A 21,320-nucleotide genomic window follows, 5' to 3' on the forward strand; every position below is an offset into this window, starting at 1 on the left:
GAAATTGGAGATCAACAGAACAGTATAGATGTGAACTAACACTTGAACAAATATATATGTAAATAGATAGCTGATACGTTTGGAGGGGGATGTGTGTTCTTATATATACACTAAGTATATGTGTGCATGTATACATCTATATATATGCACATGTATAAATATTTTAAGACTTCGTGTTCTGGCCTAACTTAGTTTTTTCTTTTCCTATCATTGCGTGTTTTGGCTCCAGCCTTAAGTGGAAATGTCCCAATGTGTTTTTGCTGTTCATGTCCTGGCAAGAGTTAAGGGAGTTCTAGAAAGCTGACAAATCTTCTCTTGTCCCATTTCTGGAAATGAAGTCCAGTTGACCTCTGAATTTTGGGATGTTTAACATGTGAATTGTTGTTTTTCTCTCTCTCATCTTAACTTAGCCCTGCCGACGATGGGTCGTACTTACTTGCATCAGTGTGGTGCGTAATAAAAAGCCAGGAAATGGGGACTCAGTTATGCAATCTACATTTCAGTAAAATAAACACAGCAGACAATCACCAGTATCTTCAGATGACTCAGTTGAAAACATTGCTTCCTAGCAGTGGAGAATTGCCATGCTGAAATAAACCTCCAAAATTCTTGCAGTAAATGCTGGATGTTGTTTGTCCTAGTGAAGGTCACTTTCTTGAACCAAAGTGATTATTGATTGCGTCTCCATGTTTTAGACCTTGGAACCAACAAATTTTCTTTTTCAATTTGCTGGTTTTGCCTTTGGTGGCAGGAACCTGCCTTTGTGACCTGTTTCTGTATTCAAAATAATAAAATTCTTTGATTTGTGCTTTAGTAAGTGATGCGGGACTTGTGTGAGGGTTCTAGTTAAAGCTGTTTTTCAATAGGAATGGGAAAAATGAATTCTTGTACAATGCTGTCAGAAACCAAGAACCACATTTGGGACAGAGTTGAGGAAGCTGCCTCTGAGGGCTTGAGATGAACTTTTGAGACAGCTTTATGTTCTCACGTATATGTAAATGTAATTGGAGGGTGAACCAGTTATTATTACAGTGTAGCAGGGGTTATTCTATTAGAATAGACAGCACACTAATGAATAGGCTAATGTATCAGTGTTAGACCCCATTCATGTGGTTGTGTTTGGCAGGGGGAAGGGAGGTAGACCCAGCCCCATAAAGTTTCTATTGTTCTAAAAGCAGAAACATCTGCTGGAGTAGCATTTTTGCTGAGATCAGCAGCAGGGAGCCACTCGTTGACTAGTTCTGGTCTTTCCACTCCATATTTCGACTCTTCTACATAATAATGCAGAATTTTCTTCTCATAGGGAGGGAAAAAATGGTTAGATTAACCGTGGGGATACATGCATTTGGGATAAATGAAAAGCTGGCAAACAAAGAGCGCTTTATGTAAGCTTGTGGCCAGTAATACTCAGGTTTGCAGAGCTTGGCAATGCTGTTTGCTTGTTACAAGCTTGTCATGAATCATAAAACTCATGGGATACTCGTTCCGGCGGCATATCGGAACCGATGGGGTGTGCTGGTTGTGTTTGTCCTTCATTGTCATCTTCTGGCACTTCAGATGGCGTAATGAATTCCATATACGTGTTGACAGACCACTGGCCTTTGCAAGGTGACTGCTGCAGTTCACTATTCTCGTCTCATTTTAGGCAAAAAGGTTCAGGTGCGTAAACCTGCACCAGGAGCTTCCGATGCTGTTCCCTCCAGGAAGCGCCCAACGCCAGTCAACCTTGCCAGTGCAATAAAGAGAGGCAATAGTGCGATTTCTCAGAGACCCTTCAAAGATAGGGTTGTGCACTTACTGGCACTAAAGCCTTATAAGAAACCTGAACTTATTCTCAGATTGCAGAAGGATGGACTTTCTCAGCAGGACAAGGATTTGCTGGACAACCTTCTGCAACAGGTTTGTACTCTGATGAAGGCAACAATTTAGGTAAAGGGAAATGTCTTCTCAGAACTTCTGTATTAGTCTGAATGTAACCTGTGTATCTCAAAGCTGCAGCTGAGTGTTTCTCTAAAGGCCATGTCCAACAGAAGTTCACAATTCACATTACTATTTTGCTAGACATAGTGAAAGCCTCTCGTGTATATGCCTTGGTTTAGGTGTGTGCCACTAAGCTGTATGATTTCAGTTCACCAGATCAGTCTCTTAAGAGGAACACTTTTGGTCGTGGGGAGAATTATCTAACAGGATCTAGAACTTTGTTATAAGCTATAAATCTATGTATTTTTATTAATGTGGACATAAAGGAACACATTCTGTATTGATACATGTGATGTTTCCTGTGTGAAGGAAAAAAATACATCCCTCTCCAGGAAGCTTTATGTCGTCTTTGTATTGTTCAGACCCATGCCTTTCCTGCTTAGAAGTGCAACTGGTTAGGTGTGAAGATCATGCAGCTTCTTGCAAAGCATATTACTTGTATGTCAAGTGTGAAAGCTGTCTCCAAGCTGAATCAGTTCTTAACACTTTGAGTCATGTTGAAGGTGCCATTTTAGGAATTGCAGTAAATACCTTTATTGCTCTATTGCTCTCTCAGTGCAGAACACATCATGGATGTTTATTTAAATGCTGCAGCTGCCCTCTTCAGTATTGGATTGGGGGGGGGTGTTTGGTTTTTTTGTTTGGGTGGTTTTTTGTTTTGGTTGCTTTTTTTTTTTACTCCTTTCCATAGCTGAAAAGAATGAGCCAATGAGGAGTTAGTTTGCCCAAGGGCACAGGGCAGGTCATATTGAAAATGGAGTTATTGCTGGCACAACTTGTACCTTCCCTAGATTTTAATCCTGTAGCCCTTAATTTTGCAGCAATGCTAGAATTCTTTTGAGCGCCCTTTTGAATGCTGTAAATAGATTTAATACTAGAAATACTGTTTCTGATAATCACCTGTTATTGATGCTCTCTCAAACCCCTAGCAGGCAAGTGGTGTGTTTGGCAGTGTCAGCCTGATTGGACTAAATGCTGATTTGGCTGTAAATTATATTGCTTGTAAACTTAAATCTCCTTTCAGCGCTACCAGGGCTCCCATCCACAGGCAGACACAGATAAGCTAAAAATTACAGGCTGCATTAAGGCTACATGTCTAAATACGTCTAGGTGTGGGTTTCATTGTACTCTTGCATCTCTCATAGGACTCTGTGTTCCTGCTGGCCTTTTTGCCTCGTTTTGCAAGATTCCTATTTTTGGGAGGCCTGGGGTGGAGCCTACAGAGTCCCACACCAGCAAAACAAGGAGGTGGCAGCTCTCAGCCTCTGTGCAGAGAAAATCCAAGTTGTTCTTCTGCCTGGGCTACAAGCCTTGCTGAGCAGCGTCTCCCGCTGTAGAAAGAAGCAGTAACTGGAGGGATTCATGGAGAGGTTTTGAAAGAGAACCCGGCTTTGCTTTTGTCTTGGGCATGTTTACTGGGATATCTAAAAGTAAAACACAGCTCAAATTCTTCTTGTATTTTGGCTAAGGATTTTGGAAAGCTGACAAAACCGAAAGGAAAAACAAAGTGTTCGTCATGTAAACTGATAACTGTGCTTTTTATTTTTCGCTTATCAGGAGAGCTTTGCTGTGTCAGTTCTGCAGCTTTTTGCTTTTGAATTCATTGATTTTTAATACTAGGTCACAGCCTCCCTAAAGCAAAACCACAAGAATTAACAGCAATGTCAGTTAATTCAAGACTTTCCACTCTTTTACTTGCTTTTTTGAGGCTATCTTACTGCTGTGTGGATAATAGAAATTCATAAGCACAACCATCTTCTGAATGGAGCGAGCAATGGAGAACACTAATCCTTAAACTGATGCACAATATCTCCACCGACTGAATAAAAGCTTCTCCCAGTTTCAAGTGTAATACAGTTGTCAAACGGAGCAGCTAAACCAGTGAATTTGGGGCACGGTTGCTGGCTTTGCCAGTTGATCAGCCTGGCTGTGGGCATAGCATTTGGCACCTCTGCCTCCGTATCCCTTTTATGAAAACAAATTTAAGGCTTTGTTTTCTCTCTAAACTTGCAGTGCTCTACAATCACCTAAGAAGGGTTCACAAAGATTGTATCTGTGAAAGCTTAATTGGGTTTTTTTTGTTTGTGCTAACATTGTATTTTTCAGACGTGTAACCAGCAGCAAGAAGTTAAATTTTCAGTCAAGCTGTGGAAAGACTGATTAAAGTGGGATAACTCTTAACAAGTTGTTTCCATTCTAATACAATTCTGCTGGTTCCAGCAGTGTTTCCTATCCGTGTAGGCACCATGCAGAGTTTTGTGAGGAAACTACACACGATAGAATTGGAAAAAAATGTCAGAAAGCTGCTCATGCAAGTGCACTGAGCTAACTGCAGCACGTGATTTAGGTGTGATGCTTCATTGTAAAACCCTGTGTTATAAGCTGGTAATCACAGGTTTTGTTCTTGCCCTGAAGTAGTCCTCAAAAAGGTTCTCCTTCATGAAAACCAGCAGATGATCCTAATGCACTGAACTGCACAGTGTAATCTGCAAGCTCCCTGAATGCGTTATATCTGCAAGGCATTTGCTTTGCTGCTGCTTGAGAAAGTAGCTTTCTGTTGCCTATTTTACTGGCTTGTTAGTGAGAAATTATCTTCTGGCAATTGTTAACTAAGCTATCGCCTCAAGAGTTCCTCTATCAGCTAATAAACCGCACCATTTTAGCTATTGGACAGGTGTGATAAGTGAACTGCCTGTTCCCATTAGGCTTTATTTCCAGGTATTTCCATACATTGATGTTATACTGTTCCAGACTATTCAAGCTGAATAATCTGTTTAGGTATGACTTATTTCCCAGTAAACTGGATATGCTTTGGAAACTCATAATAAACTATTGCAATTACAAGGCAAAAGGAAAGGCACAGTTTGATTAAATAATCTAAATAAAGGAAGTATAAAGTCTCTCCTTGTTCTCTGACACTATTAACTGCTGCTAAGTCTGCTGAGATTTTGCCTACATCTTAGATCTCTTTTGTTAGAACAAGTGAGAAAATTAAAACCTAACAGGTTTTTTGCAAATTACTTTTGTTTCAGGTGGCAAATTTGAGTGCCAAGGACAGCACCTTCACACTGAAAGATTGTGTATACAAAGAAGTGCAGAAGGACTGGCCTGGCTACTCTGAAGGAGATCAGCAGTTGCTGAAGAGGATACTTGTTCGGTAATTATTCCATGTTCTCTGTAATATCATCTGGAGCTTGAAAATACTGGGCCAGGTCAGTTGCTATAAATCGGGGTAACCAAAGTCAGTAGAACTATGGTAAGTTGAGTGTTTGACTTATTTTAACATGAGGTAAATCTATAGCTGCCTGGATGGTAAACAGAAGTTGACTAAATTTGAATATCAAAGTGGATGCACTTTTCAGATCATCCTAGGTTGCCTTTAAATCATTATACTAAAAGCTAGGGGAAAAACCTGGATGCACAACAAAAGCTGTTACAGTTAAAAGTTAATGGTGGTTTAAAATCCTGGGAGATGAATGGATTAAGGCAAATATGTCCAGCTCAACTCTCCATTGAAATTCTCCTTTCCTTTTTCCATATCTTCTTGTACGTGGTTTCCTGTGCAGACTGCTGTGTTTGTTGAAGGCAAGGAGAGAGATGTTACCATGTAGCCGCATGCTGTAGCTGTCTTGCTCAGCCACTTTTGTGCTCTGTTCCTGTGGATGTCCCTATTCCTCTTGAGCTGTTTGCTTTGGAGACTTTGCTGCTTAATTTCTGTAGTGCTATTTGGATGTTTGCTTACTGTGTTTTTCTTGTATTGCAAATTCTGTTAGTACCACAGTCGCCCTGCAAGATTAAGATTTGATTGAAGTAAGGGTTGCATGAAAGCACGAGGCAGTTCTGTAGAGATAAGTCCCCTGAAATATGTGCTGGTTGTCCTGCTGCCCATACCTGCTCTCATGTTCCTTCCTTAAGAGAGTTAGTTGAGATGATAGCTTTGTCTCATTGGTTGCTAAAGATTTTTTTCCTCTACAGATATTTTTCCTTAGGTGAAGCCTCTAAGCTTGGAAGCTTTTGGCTGGCAGGCAGCAGGGAAAGAGAACATATCTCCCAGGTTTCTAAAGGAGAATTCTGCTTGGGAGTGTTTATATTTCCTTCTCTGGGTTTTCAGTGTGTTTGTACTGACTTGGTACAGATTTTGTAATGCAGATCGAGATTTTACTTGACTTGTTTTTGAGACTTATTTTATTGCACTCTTGGTTAAGATTAAGTAGAGCGTGCTCTGTTTGAACAGTTTCCATGATTTGAAAGCACAGTTGGCTTGGAGATGAGACTTTGTTAAACCAACAGAAACTTGCACTTGAAGTGCTGTGGCATGCTAAAGAAAAATCAAACTCATTTAAATGGCCTTGATGTTGAATTATAACTAAAAGGAAAAATACAACTGCCATGCAATCTTTATGGCTTTCAAAAAAGTTAATTTCTCCCTGTAGAAAGCAATGTTTACTGCTTTTTCTAGAATTGTGGCATTCAGTTATGTGAAGGTCTAAAAATAGACCTTGGAAAGGATGTATTCAACTGTACAAACAAAGACCCGCTCAGCCAATGCAGGTAATGAGGCTACAAAATGGAAAAAACATGTAGGGTTGAAGACAGTAGAAAAACATTCACAAAAAGGGCACCAGCACCAGACGTAGGACTTTACGTAGCTGGCTGTGGTAGTCTGCGTGGTTGCTTAGATCCAGCCAATTGTTAAATGTCCTCTAGGTTTTCAGGTCTGGTTGGCACTCAGTGGTTCAATGGCTGCAATAATTAGCACATCTGCAAATATTAAAACTATATCTAACAGTTCTCATGTTAGACTAGCTCATTTTTCCTCATGTTGTTTGTGTTTTCCATCCTTTTACTGTTGTAGTGAAATGTTTCTCTGCTGTTACAAGAGCTGCTGAATTGAAAGTTAATTATTTCTTTCATTCATTTTTTTAAATCCATAATTAACATGTCAGGACATGTGACAAGGTTGCTCAGTCTAGTCAAACGGCATCCAAAAAGCCACTTTCACTGTGGTGTTTATGGAATATCACCGTTCCCCTTCCTGTTTTCACAGTCTGAGTACTTTTCTTGAGTTGATCCGTGGCTGTTGAGATTGTTCTAAATAAAATTAAACAAAGCAGCAACTGAAGCCAGAATGGCGGTGAAACTGCAGGCGTCTAAATGTCGCTGCAATACAACTGAAGGTTCAAGCTCAGGTTAAAAGAAAATCCTGTAAAAGTTGTGGGCTCTATCTCTGAAATAATCTTCCCAATGTTTGAAAAATATGTGTGCGCTTTAAAGCTGATTATAGCATCTTGTGGGAGAATTTAGACGTTGGCTATTTAGGCTGTACAGCTGGTGACAAAATGACTGCAGAGCTAGTTTATTAAAACCTTTAACCCTGAATTTTTTTTTCAGCTTGACAGCTGCAGCTTGATGCAACAGTAGTTTTTCCTGGGTGATTAATATACGGGCAATCTGGCTGGTGTCAGAAGAGTAGGGCAAAGCTGGTGCACTGTGAAACTTTACTCCGAGATCTAGAGAGCCCCTTGGGCAGTGGGGAATGGAGATACCCAGCGTGAATGTGAATTAATGCACTTACGTGATTAGAATGACTTGCATTGTACTTTTCTGCTACAAGAGGTTTCTATTGTTTGTTGCATACCACAAATACAGACCCAAGTAGCGCTATTTTGCATGATGCAACTTAAAAGTATTATTATGAAGCCCTAAATGTAAATCCTAGTGGACCAATAATACAGTAACAGTTCCTGTTACAATCCTGCTTTTCCTGGACCCAGAGGGGCTTGCTTCTGAAAGAGGACTGCTGTTCCATAGAATGTTGTTTTAATGGTGCTAATGAGTGGGAGAACTTATTCCTCAATGTCTGAACTTGAGTTTCAGCCCCTTTTCAGTGTGCTTCCTTTCTGAATTGTCTTGTGAAGCTGATTGTAACTGGGCGAGGCAAACTCGGCAGAAATCAGTTTAAATAATGTCTTGCTTATTAAACTGTATTTCAATCAGTAGCAAGACTATATATACCTATACACTTTAAAGTTCAATGCCAGTTTTTACTAATCTATATGTGGATTATTTTTCTAAGGTTGTAATTCATTTGTTGTAAAGCTTAGGTCACCAGTTCCAGAGAAAAGAGGTAAAACTGTCAGAAAGTAAGTTCCGTGTTCCGTAGGGAATCCTCTCGTGTGTCTGATAGCTCAGCCTGCCTCCTCCCTCCCTGCCACAACACCGGCAGTGTCAGTCCAAGGTGTTACCCCTATTCTTGGAGAATTACAAAAATCATGGGAAGGCAGGAAAGAGATAAGCAATTACTGTATGTTGTTGGGTGGTATTTTCCTGTAGTAGTTTCTTCTTCCTAGATTTTGAATGAAATCGAAACTGTTAAGTGCCTGAACGAGCTACTTTCATGGCATCTTCAAGCAGTCAAAATTTGAGCCCACAAAAAGGCTCTTTGCAGGAAGATTCGAAATGCCATCTGTTGGCTTGTCAAGCATGGGATTTGAACAGCCCTAAATTCTGTTTTTCAGGAAACTCTGTCAGCCACAGAACAGTGGTGGTTTTCAAGGAGAAGCGCCTTCCCTGAGTCCACCAAAAGACAATGTGAACTCCAGCTCTCCTCCTCAGGTAGGTAATCCCTCTCCAAGGGTGTTGGGTCTGGTTAGCACAGAGCCAGCAATTGGCTCCATCTGCTCTTGAGGGAGTTGGTTGCTGGACATAGGTCCAGGCTGAGCTGTTCAGCCTGTCTGCACACTGTAATCACCTGCTGCTGGAGGCTGGTAGGTCAATAGGTTGTTGGGTTTTTTTCTATTTTATTAAGTTACAGTCTAATTCTGGGTTTCCTCAGCATCTGTTTCTCCTCTGGATGTGGTTCAGTGACGGCCTGTGGGGAGGATCTCTGACAGTGTGTCTTAGGTTTAGTTTTAAGGGCTGAATTTTTTTCACAGTGCCTACATCCCTCTTGGAGTTCCTGGGAGAATGAGCTTGTGTTTTACTCATTACTAATAATTGACTGGAACGAAGCAGTAATAAGTAGCTCCCAAGCAAGGTTGAGTTATTAAAAACCTTGACCTTTTGCAACCTAATTGCCGTGACAGTCAGGGGCAGGTTGGTCTGCTCTTTGCTTTGTTGAGATGCCAGCGCATGGAGCTGTGAAAAGTACGTTTTGACTGTTTTTCCATGATAACAAACTGCAAAGGAGCTGCGTTTGCTTGCGTGTTAAGCAGAGTCTGTCCCCACTCTTCTCAGTATCTCTTAGCACAGGCGTTTCTCGCTAGCATTGTGAAATGACGGCTTCCCTTCTCTGCTGTGGGTCAGCCCAGACAAGTTGAGTATTTATTCTCCTCCTGCCAATGGAATGTGTAATGCCTACTTGTCTGGACAGACGCACTGAGGATTAGTGGCAAAGAATATTAGCAGGTAAAGAAATTATGTGCTTTCTGGCAGTGAGAGGGAGGCAATTCTCTATTGAGAACAAGAACTGTGCAACTTGTTTGCCAGGTAGCTAATTCCAAATCCTCTCCTGCTCTGCTGTGGGCATGTTCCTGGTGAATAAAGAATGATCCCCTTCGTTCGAGATAACAGCATTGTGTCTTTCTAAGTTAAGAGGCTGGTCTTGTGTTTTTCTTGACCTGATTCTGAAAAAATGTAGGTTGAAAAATCATCTCGCTTTTGGCTGTACATATCTTGAAAGACGCAAAAGTCTGTAGGGGATGTTTCTGGTCTCTTGAGATGACCAAATCGAAACTTTGGGTGGTTGATTGCTTTAGACCTAGAAAAGGCTAGTGAAACAAGGGCAAGCGAACATGGAATATAAATGTTTCCAGCAGTGCTTTTAACATGGCTTGTGTCAGAGAGCAAACCACAGACAGCTTTTTATTGTAAGCAGTCATTTTTTTGATACTCTATAGCTGTAATTTCTATTTAGAGAAGGGATGCCTGCTAATGGTTGCAATCCCAGCAGAGGACTGGGATTTGGTAGTCCGGAACGCAGAATATTTTGGGAAAGTTCGGTTGTTGGAATGAAGGTGAAGAAAATTATTTGTCTGGTAACTCTAAGGAAACATGGCAGAGCAGGTACGGCATGCATATACCACCTCATAACCAAAGAGGTAAAGTTGGTGAAGCTGGTATTTGTTGGCTTTAGAGAAAGGATAATAAAAGATGGCCGTTCTTAGATCTGTTGCCTGCTCTGAGACCTGCAGTCAAAGCGAATGGCCCCTCCTTTTGGGAGATGGACACTGCTTGTGTTCTGCTGGGAAGGCAGTCAGTGATGTTGCAAAGCTGGTTCGACGTGCTGCCCTTGCCCCTTGAGCTCTGTGGCAGTATGAGCATCTCCTCTTCGTAATTACCTTGACAGGTGGAAAGGATTCCTGCCACTGAGCAGTGTCCTTGAGACCCATGGAGTTAACAAAGAGAAATAATGGCTGGGGGAGGAAAGGAGTGAGCTGGTGGCTCCCTGACAAAGCAGCCGTGCATCCAGCTGCACTTCGGTGACGGAACAAAATTTCCATTTGCAAACACATCGCAGCCCTGCCTGAGACATAAAGAAAACAATAAAATATCCAAAAGAAATAACTAGAACTATCGCTTGTTTTCCTTTGGGCACTAAATAATCTTTCCTCAGAGTTTCTGCAGCCCTGTGCTGCCAGGCAGGCACACACCACTGCACTGATGGCTGTCCAAGGTAATTTTGGCTGGCTCAGGCTGGACTGAGCCTGACAGCCGTAGTTCTGGCTCTGCTTTGAGCTCTTCTTTCTGCTGACTGACAGATGGGTTCTTCCATGATGCAGCTTCCCGAGGCTAACCTGCAGTCTGTAGACAACTGCTTACTAGGAGGTATGGGCACACAAAGCTTCTCCAAGCCCTGCCTGTGACTGTGCAGGTAGGGCTGACGGGGACAGTTGGGAACCACTTCCCTCTCTACGCTCCTTATTTAAAAAAGGGATACTCAGGTCACGTTGGCCTGTGTGACGTGGCTTTTAAAACTGCTGTAAATGTCCTCTTTTGCCTTAAATTCTGAGAACTTAACAGTTGACACTTTCTCACCTCTTCCGGGAAATGCCTCTTTCTTGAGAAGAGGAAGGAGTGGTATTGTAAGGGTGAAGTTGGTGACCACAGAGTTGGTAAAATCATTGAGGGTAAATGCAGAACTTGTGAATCCCTCCCTGCTCCAGAGAACTGAGCCCATATTTCCTTTGCAGGGACTTCGAGGTGCTCTAAATGTCATGCCACAAGCAGAAGGACAGATGTTTCTATGGTTATTTCCATTCTCTTAAGTGGCTGGGGCAGGGGAAGGGTGAAGGACAGGGCTTTACTTCTAAAGGGCTAGATTTGAAGTAAGATGCGATGAGAGCAGGCTGGGTTGCATGGCCTGTGTATGAATAGGGCAGGAGATCAGTAATTGCTGATGTGATGACAGGTTTTTCTATAAGCTCTCCCACCAAGCTATGGGCTCCAGAGTAGATGTTGGGATTGTCAGGAAATGGCTTGGGATGGATCAGCTTCTGTAGGACCCGGCGTTCCTGGAGCCTGTGTCCAGGACTAGCCTCTGAGCTGGGGACACTTGCTGGCAGCTCTCATTGATAGCAGAGCCCTTTTTTCTGGGGATACTCCCTTGTTCTCTAGTATTGCACCACCACCTAGTGGTAACAGCATCCAAAATTCTGGCCTCAAGACTTAGATTTTTTTTTTATTATTATTTTTTTCTTCCCTCCCCAGAAACGATCCCAGCCTCTGGAGTTTATCGATCCCCTGGCCAACAAAAAGCCCAGGATCTCGCATTTGGCTCACAGAACTCAGCCCACTTTCAACGGGAAACTGAATTCCTCCAACGGGAAGGATGCTCCTGCCCCTGTCCTGCCACCGGCTGTCCCGGAGTCAGTGAGCTCCAGCTCCAGCCTCCCGGTGCTGGAGCTGCCGAGGCCTCATGATCCCCTTTCGGATGTCAGCAATGACCTGACTCACAACGGCAGAGACTGTGACAACCCGGAGACGGCTGACAGACTGACTCATCCTTTGTCAACAGACTGTCCCCAAACGAGCAAGCACAATTGCAGCTCGTATGTAAAAACCAAGAAAAAATCCAAAAAGCACAAAGACAAGGAAAAGGAGAGAAAGGAGAAGAAAAATGAAGAGAAATGCAAAGAGGAGAAGCAGGACTGTGAAGTAATAAAAAATGCTGACTTAGTTAGTGTTCCCCAGGAACAGGTCACAGGTATGTGTGGTCCGAGAGGTCCTTGTGTACAGCTTGTGCTAAGATAATATTGGTATCGGCTGTGTATGATTTCTGCTCTAAATCTGAGGAAAGAGGTTGCGTGTCCACTTGCAGAGTCTGTGTGGTTAACGAAATAATACCACTGTGCCTACCTACAAATCAACAAATGCGCTTCCTCTCAAAAGAGGATATCAGGTTTTTCCTGTTTAACCTTTCATGCTGTTTGGAACTGCCTCAGATCGTGTCATGTTTCTCCTTGTTAAATTAAAAGGCATATTAATATGTGGGGATGAAAGGCAGACATCAAGATCTGTTGGAAAAAGCAGTGCTGCTTGATTACTTCCAGCTCTTCTGCTTGTGTTTGGTATTGTGATGACTGTTGTATTGATTTTTAACTCAGTAATGAAAAGTTAGTCACAAAAGCTTTTAATATTGGATACAAAAGAAATGATAGATAAGTCTCGTGATAAATGTTGTTAAAGCTGTATACAACCAGCTCTTTCAGGCTGAAAGAGCTTCCTTGTTGTATCCCAGTATTACTCTGAATTTCTTTCTTTGAGGACTAACACAACAGTGAATCTGTTACTTGTTGAGGTGCAATGAAAATGTTTTCCATCAAACCAGTATATTTCTAAGTCAGTTCTACATACTGTTAGAAGTTAGAGCAGAGAATATATGTTGGCTAATCCAATCCATTTCCTTGCCTGCTGCTTTCATGTTTTCTGCCATTTCATTAGGCTTTGTTACAACTCCACAGGGCAGTGGGACTTCCCCTGCAGCCCCTAGGAATATTGTAGTCGCGATCTGTTGTGAAATTTCTTTTTGCATCCATCTTGTTTTCCTTTGCCCCGTTACTACTTTTTAAGTTCCTCTTCATGCTTGGTGCATGAAAATCATCCAATTTTAACTCAAAAAGGACAGTAACTTGAAATAGAAACTAATTTGTTGAATTTCTGGAAAGGGAGAGCTTCACAGGACATTGGGGTCAGTACGATATTAGCTCTTGCCTTCCCTGCAGTCTTTGTAGCACCTACAAAATACATTTTGATTGTTCACCGGTGATTTTTAATGGCAGTCCATAGTTCTGATCATTGTGTGGTCCTGCAGAACCACACTCTTTAGATACTTCTACTTTGATCCTACTTTTGTGTCAATCCTAGTTTTTTCTGTAAACACTGTTTTTCTTCCCCCTGTACCTTGTGTCTTGAATGGTAGTGGATAGATTCACACACATTCTCTCTCTAGATGTATATTTTTGTCAGTGTTTCTTATAAATACCAAAATACTCTGAATTCTTTCTTCATGTAGTTGCTGACCCTTTACTACCTTTTCTGCTTTGCTTTAAAAACAGTTTAATGACTGGCTTTTTGTTAATTAGTAGGAGTTGGGTTTTGTTCCTGCTGCACTGCTGATGTATGCGAGGTAACGAATCCGAGCTGGACTTGGGAGTAATCATAAACAGGATGTGGTCAGTGGCTGCTTGGATCTCATACAGCCAGCTCGCATCTGAATTGGGATCTTTTCCTTCTGTGCCTTGCTTCATGTGGATAGCATGGGCCTAATCCTGCTCCTTTTGTCTGCAGCAAATGGCTGGCAGCCTTGTCTAAGTCCCCCTCTGCTGCAGGGAAGCAGAGTTTCTCCTGGGAGGTTTGTTCAAGAAGTGGTGGAGGGACCTTTGGGGTCCTTTCAGCAGTCAGTAGGTGGCACTCATCGGCAAAATAAACTTTCTTTTCTCCTTTTCTTCTCCACAATCTTCCTTACCCATGTTCTGCATCTTCCATGCTGGTGTCAGGTAAGGATGAAAGCAGAATTGTCTGCAGACATCTGCAGTAGGAATTTGAGACTCGAGTATTTATAATCACACTGGTTTTTTCTGCCATTCTTCCATTCTGCTCAGTAAAGCCTTTCCATGGAAATTCAGGAAAAATGAATTTTTAAAAAGATACAATTCGGTTATTGCTTTGACGTGCCTATGTTTATTACTTGGGCATTTCATGCTCCCTACAGTTCGTCTGGGGTAATAACTGTAAAGTAGCGTAGGTGACTGTAGGGACAGGTGAGTCTTGAGGATCACACTTACCTTTCCTGTGCGTCTGGGGAAATTGTGCAATCAAGGTACTGCTTGCTCTGAGTAACAGACTTGGAAAGAAGAGGAAAGAAGAAATACACTTCAGCAAAGCGGATGAGTTAAATCTTTTGCAGCCTTCTCCACTTGCCTCTTGTTTTGCTGCCTTCTCATGGATGCAGTTGATTTCTGATTAGGGCTTTCAGTATAGTACACAGTTTATGAGAAATACTCCTTTTCAAACCTGTATCCAACTGCTTTCTTCCTCCAAACTAATAATGCAGCATTTGGTTTCTGTTGAGGAAGGGGTCTGGTTTAGGCTCACATCCAGAATCCCGTTCCTTCTGCAGTCTTTGGTCCCTTTGCTTAAACTCCAAAACATTCTTAGCTGAGCCTTGCTTGATTCGTGTTTCTTCAACTTCATAGAGCAGAGAGCGCTTTGATTTGTCTGCAGGGCAGTAGGGCTACGTGAGAAAAAAAAAAGCTGTATGCCTTATAAACCTCTCTGTTGTACCCTGTAGGAGCCTGGAGTATTAATAGCAGGAATCTGAACCCGGAGTATTAATAGTAGGAGTCTGTATAGTGTAGAATCAGGAGAAAGGAACGTGCACCTTGCTCATCTCTCTGTTCTGCTCATCTGGACTCATAAATGTGTTTTGCACTTCAGCAGTGGTGATATCAGTGTTATCCCTCCCTGCAGGCAGTGTTTATAAACCAATTAAATTAAGTTTTTTTGCCACTCAGTGCATTGGCTACTGTTATAGTTTTGCTGACGGACAAATACCAGAGAAGCTTTGAAGTTTCAACCACCTTATTGTGGATCTTCTATCTTTGTCAGTTCAAAGCAGAACAGAAATCCTTTAGAATTTGATAAACTGTATATTGCAGATAAGTTTATGAATTTGAAGTTGAATTGCATGGAGCTTTAAAGTTTTAAGAATGTCTATAAACAAGTTTTTATTTTTTCAGGTTTAAATGGAACATGCAATAATTCTAGTGTACCAACATCAACTTCAGAAATGCCAGATTATTTATTGTAAGTATATTTATCAGTTGCTTCATCACTTTGGGATCATGTTTCAAACTAAAAATCACAATGTACTGGGGGTTTTGTTCGACTTTATTGTTATTCAATATAACCTTGTAAGGTGGGCTTAAAAACAAGAAAGAGTAAATCCAACTTTGCAGATTGTTCCTGAGACTAAACTAAGATCTGTTCTTTACCTCCTTGTGGAGTTCAAGGTTATTTTCCTATAAACCAATTCTTAAAGTACTTCAAGAAACATTGTGTACCTTGAAGGGGTTTGAAAGGATTAAACATCTCCGTGTTACAGTTGGAAGCTTTGGGAGGAAATGGTTGCTTTAATGTTATGGAAGACAGGGCAAGAAAGGATTTTGAGAGGTTAGCTAATTCTTTCCCTGTTCAGAGCCAAGATCATTTACATAAACCAGTGAAATATTCTTCATGGGGAGGTTATAACCCATGGGTTAGGATGTGAGTTGTTTCACCTCTTTTTAATCAGATCCCCTTGAGGTTAATTAAACAATACACTTGTCTGCTGAAGCACAAACACCTCTGTGCATAAAGCCAAACCTGTTATAAGCAAAGCTCTGTGATAGCGAAGAAGTGTAGCTGTGGGTGATATTCCCTGTGCACATCTCAGTCTGGGTTTTTAATGCCCTCAGATCTGGTTTGGCTGTACTGTGATCAGAGGGAAGAGATGGAGGAGGAGGAGGTGGCATCCGCTCTTGGCTCTGCGGGAGCAGTCACTGGAGTTGACTGGAGGATATACAGGGTTCTTGTATGGTTACAAAGCTGTGGTTTGCTGGGCTCTATGTACCATACAAACCACTGCTTCGAGTTGGCTTTTCCAGTACCATGCAGAAGAATGCAGGTGGCTGGGGGTTTTTTTTCTTGCAACAGATGTGCTGATCCCTCTATAGAGGGATATTGCAGTCCCTCAGTCCATCTCCAAAGAAATCCTGTAAGGTTTATGAAATCCTGTAAGGCTTATGGACTCCTGTAAGGTCTGTCATCTCACCTTTTGGTACCATCTGACTGTTGTGATGGTCAGCTCCTTAAATTATAAGAGCTGTCACTGCTGTTCTGATTAGAGACATATGTTTCACACCAGTGAGGACAACTTTATCTCATAGTAGTGTATCCTGTGTGGCTGCTTATTTATAGCGATCCCTAGCAAAGACTCAGCTCTTGAAGGCTAGAGCGCGTTTAGGTTAACAGAGTGAAAGTTTTCCCTTCTTTTGATACCTAAGTTAGCTTATACGTGTTCATGCACCGAACTGGCACTGTTGCAGACAGAGTAAGGTGGCAAACTAGAGTCATCACCTACGAAAAGATGAGTTTTGCAGTCAGAGAGGACTGGCTGCTGGGCCTTCTGTAAAATGTCAGGTTTAATGGCTTTTTGTTGAGCTGAATAACTTTCAAAGGGCCTCAAAGGCACATCTGTTAAACATGAGCTCTTGTGTTCAGTTCACGTTGGGTATCTTCAGAAGGTAGTGGAAATATAGTCAGTGTATTCAACAAGGTTTCTTGTGCGCTTGCCACTTAATCATACTGTGAGCATTTTGCAACGATAGCTGAATGCTTTTTGTGTTCCTTTAAGGACTCTTAACACTGGAAGCATCGTATTCCTGCTGTTCCAAGGTCTGGCACAGATGCAGAACTCCATGTTCTGCAGGACAGCAGGAGTTAGAAAAGCTGTAGCAGTACTATCTCAATGTCCTCCTACACCCTCAGCTGCTCCCAGGCTTTGCTGTACCTGCATGTTCCACCCTATCTGGCATAGATAGGAAATTTTGGGAGCAAAAACTGTCTTGTTTTACACAGAGTTCAAGGCAATAATCCTGACAGTTGCCTTCGTGCTACTATAATGCAAATTGTAAGAGTCTGTATTTGTTTTCAAATGCAGTCACCAGGTAGACTTAGCATCCTGGTTTTGGCATTGCAGTATTCGTGCTGTCTGGAGAGAAGGCTTACTAAACCAATTAACTCCATTATTCTCCCTGCAGAAAATACGCAGCCATTTCCTCTTCGGAGCAGCGTCAGAGTTACAAAAATGACTTCAATGCGGAATACAATGAATACAGAGACTTGCATGCCCGGATAGAGAGGATAACTCGACGGTTTACGCAGTTAGATGCCAAGCTGAAGCAGCTTTTGCAGGGCTCTGAAGAATACAAGGTAGCAACAGAAATATATCTTTCGAAAAGCTAGTTCTGCAAATGGCAACACTACAACTCATTTTAGTTGCTTTGTGTTTGGGGCTGTTTGGGATGGGTTGGTGTCTAAAACATACTGCCCAGAGCCCAGAACTGGTGGATGCAGAACGTGCACACAGCTGACAGCTTTGTAGACTGTTCTTAAAACAGCTCTGTGTTCTTTCGTTTTCAAGCTGGAGCACACATCATGGTACTTGTTGACAAGGAAAGGCCTCAGTGAGACAATTGGCGTCTTTAGCCAAAAGCTGCTGGAAGCTATTAGTGTATCCCAGCCAGAAAATTCATATTCGCACATATGGTAGCGTATCGGGGCTGGAAGGGGAGTTAGTACGGGGTCATGTGTTTCTCTGGAATCTTTGATCTTAATAATGTAGCACTATTTGACTTGTCAGACTGATTTTAAAAGCTTTAACTATTCATTATCTTGAGAAAGTAAGTCTCATTGACTATAATAAATGGATTTTTACAGAGCACCTATTGTACTAAGCACTGTTTCCTCCCTCAAACATCTATCCCCTCTCTTTGAGAAATTCAGTGATTCCTCACTGAATTATTCTAATATCTTGGGGAAAAATTAGTCTGAGCTGTGGAGGAAATGTCAATTATCCTGCCAACCCAAGTGCCTGTTACAGGTAGTTCTCATGGCTGGGGAATGGGGCCTGATCCTTCCAGTGTTTCTGGTGTCAGCACCAGTATAGTCATGGAGTCATGAGGCTGGTCGTAGCCATCAGATCTCACAGGGGAAGTTGTGGAGGGAGTAGATTTTGGTCAGTATTTGGAGGAAACGTGTACATGAGCCATCAGTAAATGCTCACCTGCTGCAGTAGGTTGCAGGACTGTTGGCTCTTTTGAAAATAATAAGCTATCTTTTCCTTTTTTAGACCATCCATGATCAAATTTTACAAGAATATCGGAAAATTAAAAAGGTAAGTAAAAAATAGTCAGCCACAAAAAAGGCTTTTGGGTGGTGCCCCTAGCGTCTGAAAGAGATGGGTACTTGCCAAGTGAAAAAACGAGTTTCTGAAGCTTCATAGCAGATCATTGTTCAGCTTGAGCTTGTGCAAAAAGTGATCCCTTCCTGGACCAGAAAGGGTTTGGGGGGAGTCGAGGCTGCTGCTTGGATCCTGGGGAACATTCAGCTGTGTTAGTGGCATGCTAGCTCAAGAATGAGATGTGTTAAATTGGTGCCTTTATCCGATCAAGGAAAGAACAGTTTGTATTTCAGATGCACAGGCTGAGTGATAACAGGATCCTCCAGGTCTTGGGGTCTGCTGGGATATGGGGTACGATTTGAGTGTAGTCTCTGGTATAAATCACTTGAGCCCCGCAGGGGACTGCGTACTCAGCATGGCTTTTTGGTGTGTGGGGCACGCAGAATACTTTACATCTCTTCATGTATATGTAAAGCAGCAGTTGTTGACTGGAGGGATTTATGATTTAGCTGGTTGAGGTAGCAATGCCAAGGCAGGCTGGGGCATCCATACTTTAGGGGTAGTTTGTTTTTTAAAGCTACAAATATGTCCCTGAGCCCTGTTGTCTCTGAGGGATTTAGGAGCTTTTTGAAGAGCTTCCCTATGTGTTGCAAGTTCATCTTTGTTTTAAAGCTCCCAGGCTTGCACAATTCAGTGTTACCATGGGGGCAAAGGGCAGGTGATGCTTGCTGGAAGCTAAGGTGTGTGGCCCAGCTGCTCTGCGTTAGGCTAAGCCTTGCTCAAGGTGCACTCGTTTCCCTCTGCTGAGGTTCCTGGAGCTGGGTATTCATGAAAAGGGATTTGGTTCTTTGCCTTTTTTGAACAGAGTAGGTCCATTTTAAATGGGTATCTACTCCTCCAGCTAGAAAAGCTTCATTCCTTGGTCATGTATTTACGCTCTGAGGTCTGATAGCCTTGTCTGGGTTCAGCATAGATGTCGCTGAGTTCTGAAGAATTGCCTTCCATCACTGCATTTTCGTTTTTCTTTACAGACTAACCCCAATTACAGCCAAGAGAAGAACCGCTGTGAATACCTCCACAACAAACTGGCTCATATTAAAAAACTGATAGCAGAGTATGACCAACAGCAGTTTTAGCTGGCACTAATCTGGACTGGGTAGGGCAAAAAAATTCACCTGGACGTTACGTTCCCTTTTATACAACTAGATTCCTTTCAGAGATGAGCATTAATTCATCGTGGTTGAAGAACTTGGGGATTACTTACGATGCCGAATCAGTCATGTCCGTGTCTGAGCTGGGTCGCAAGCCCAGTGCCCGGCACGGTCCTCTTGAATTTTAGCCTCTCTGAATGTTGGAATGTAACAAATGAAAAAATCTGCTTATTTGAAGCCAGCGTTTGACACTTAAGGGAAAACTTGCCTAAAGCAAACGAAGCTCCCAAAGGTTAAGAATCAGTAGTTTTCATGGATTAAAGTTTGGCATGAAGTGTAATTACCCCTGGCCCAGGTCCACTGGGTTACAAATTGTCCTTCAAATGGTGAGGAACTGGAATGCTGCTAGGTTACCTCCTTCTCTGGCACCTGCGACTGTTCATATGCAAGCTGTCTGCTCTACATGGCACCGCGTTAAATACACCAAGTACCCAGAGCTCTCGTTGTTTGTTCCTGCTTTTGTCATCTCCGGTGTGTGCTCTCTTGAGGTGGTTGTGTCAGTAGGAGGGGATCAGCCCAGGGATCTGCACTGAGTGCCTTGTGCAGTGCAGAGGTGGATCCTTCATGTAAAAAAAAAAAAAAAACAAAACCATATACAAAAAACCCACCAATCTTTTTATCCACTTGTGCATTTGGAAGCAGCAGGCGTAAACATTTTGCAGTGGCCTCTCCAGCATGTGCAGTCCAGTCTGCCTGCATTAACCTTCACGTACCAATGCTGGGAAGATTGAGACCTGTCTGTCTTTGACTTTTATAATTTTATACCAAGGCAGCCAATTTTATTAACTGCTAATGAGACTATGGTCTATTTTTGTATAAAAGAAAAGCATCTTTTTCTAAAACTGTGCCTCCCTTTTCCTTTTAGGCCAAGTGTTTCAGAACCTTTCCTGTCTTATAACTGCAGTATTACTAAAGCTTATCGGATAGTTACCCAGAGAAGTTATTTTATTACCTGTACTGACCCATAAGAGAGGAAGGGGTGGGGGGGCGGGGGATGTGATGCTTTCTTCTGTTTTTTGTGTATTTCCAAAGAAGCAGCAGCAGAAAATCATTCTCAGAACAGGCGCCCAAGCGTGAGAGAAGTAAGGTAGCATTTTCCCATGCGGGTCACTTCCACTGTTGTGCTTTATCTAGCCAGCTTCTCGGTGCAGTCTTTCTTCTTGATTTTTTTTTCTTTTTTTTTTTTTTTGGACTTGAAGGGAACATTTTTAGAGTATGGCCAGGGTGTGAGAAACACGCCAAAAAGCACAAAGGTGTCCTTTAACTCTGCTATTTCTTTCTCTCCCCTCTCCCCTTTTAATCCTGCCAGCCTGTGTGATTTGACTTCTTCCCGCTTCCGTTTATCTCAAAGTAAAGGATTACTTTCCTGTGGCGTCTCCTTCCCTTGGAGGTTGCACTGAAGAGTCTTTCACCCTTTGAAGGAGCGGAATGGCAGAGTTAAGGAGGGAAACAGTTCTTACACAAGGAGTATTTTTTTCCGCCCCCCCCCCCCCCCCAAGAAAAGTGGGTCCATCTGCTGTATTTAAAAAAAAAAAAAAAAAAAAAAGGAAGAAAAATAATAGTAATTCCATTCTGGCTAGATTGGTTTTGCTGCATCGTCCAGCCAGGGTCACCGCTTTGCTTTGTCACTTGCAATGTTCTGAGTTTCTCTCGCTGCCGTGTTGCATCCAGCGCTCACCAGGACTTTG

The 21,320-nt window shown here is 42.3% G+C and overlaps 1 protein-coding gene across 1 annotated transcript in view; it reads left to right on the top strand.

Moving 5' to 3' along the window:
• Positions 1-20,502, top strand: part of ELL (elongation factor for RNA polymerase II) — a 55,290-nt gene extending 34,788 nt beyond the window's left edge. The window contains exons 5-12 of the mRNA XM_075037910.1: positions 1,646-1,899; positions 5,013-5,137; positions 8,499-8,595; positions 11,689-12,184; positions 15,219-15,285; positions 17,280-17,451; positions 18,371-18,415; positions 19,453-20,502. Of these exons, the coding sequence (XP_074894011.1) occupies positions 1,646-1,899; positions 5,013-5,137; positions 8,499-8,595; positions 11,689-12,184; positions 15,219-15,285; positions 17,280-17,451; positions 18,371-18,415; positions 19,453-19,557 (1,361 nt within the window). The 3' untranslated portion in view covers positions 19,558-20,502. The remainder of the gene's footprint in view (positions 1-1,645; positions 1,900-5,012; positions 5,138-8,498; positions 8,596-11,688; positions 12,185-15,218; positions 15,286-17,279; positions 17,452-18,370; positions 18,416-19,452) is intronic.
• Positions 20,503-21,320: the final 818 nt, after the last annotated feature.

The sequence above is a fragment of the Buteo buteo genome, chromosome 10 (genome assembly GCF_964188355.1).
Source record: "Buteo buteo chromosome 10, bButBut1.hap1.1, whole genome shotgun sequence".
NCBI classification, from domain to species: Eukaryota; Metazoa; Chordata; class Aves; order Accipitriformes; family Accipitridae; genus Buteo; species Buteo buteo.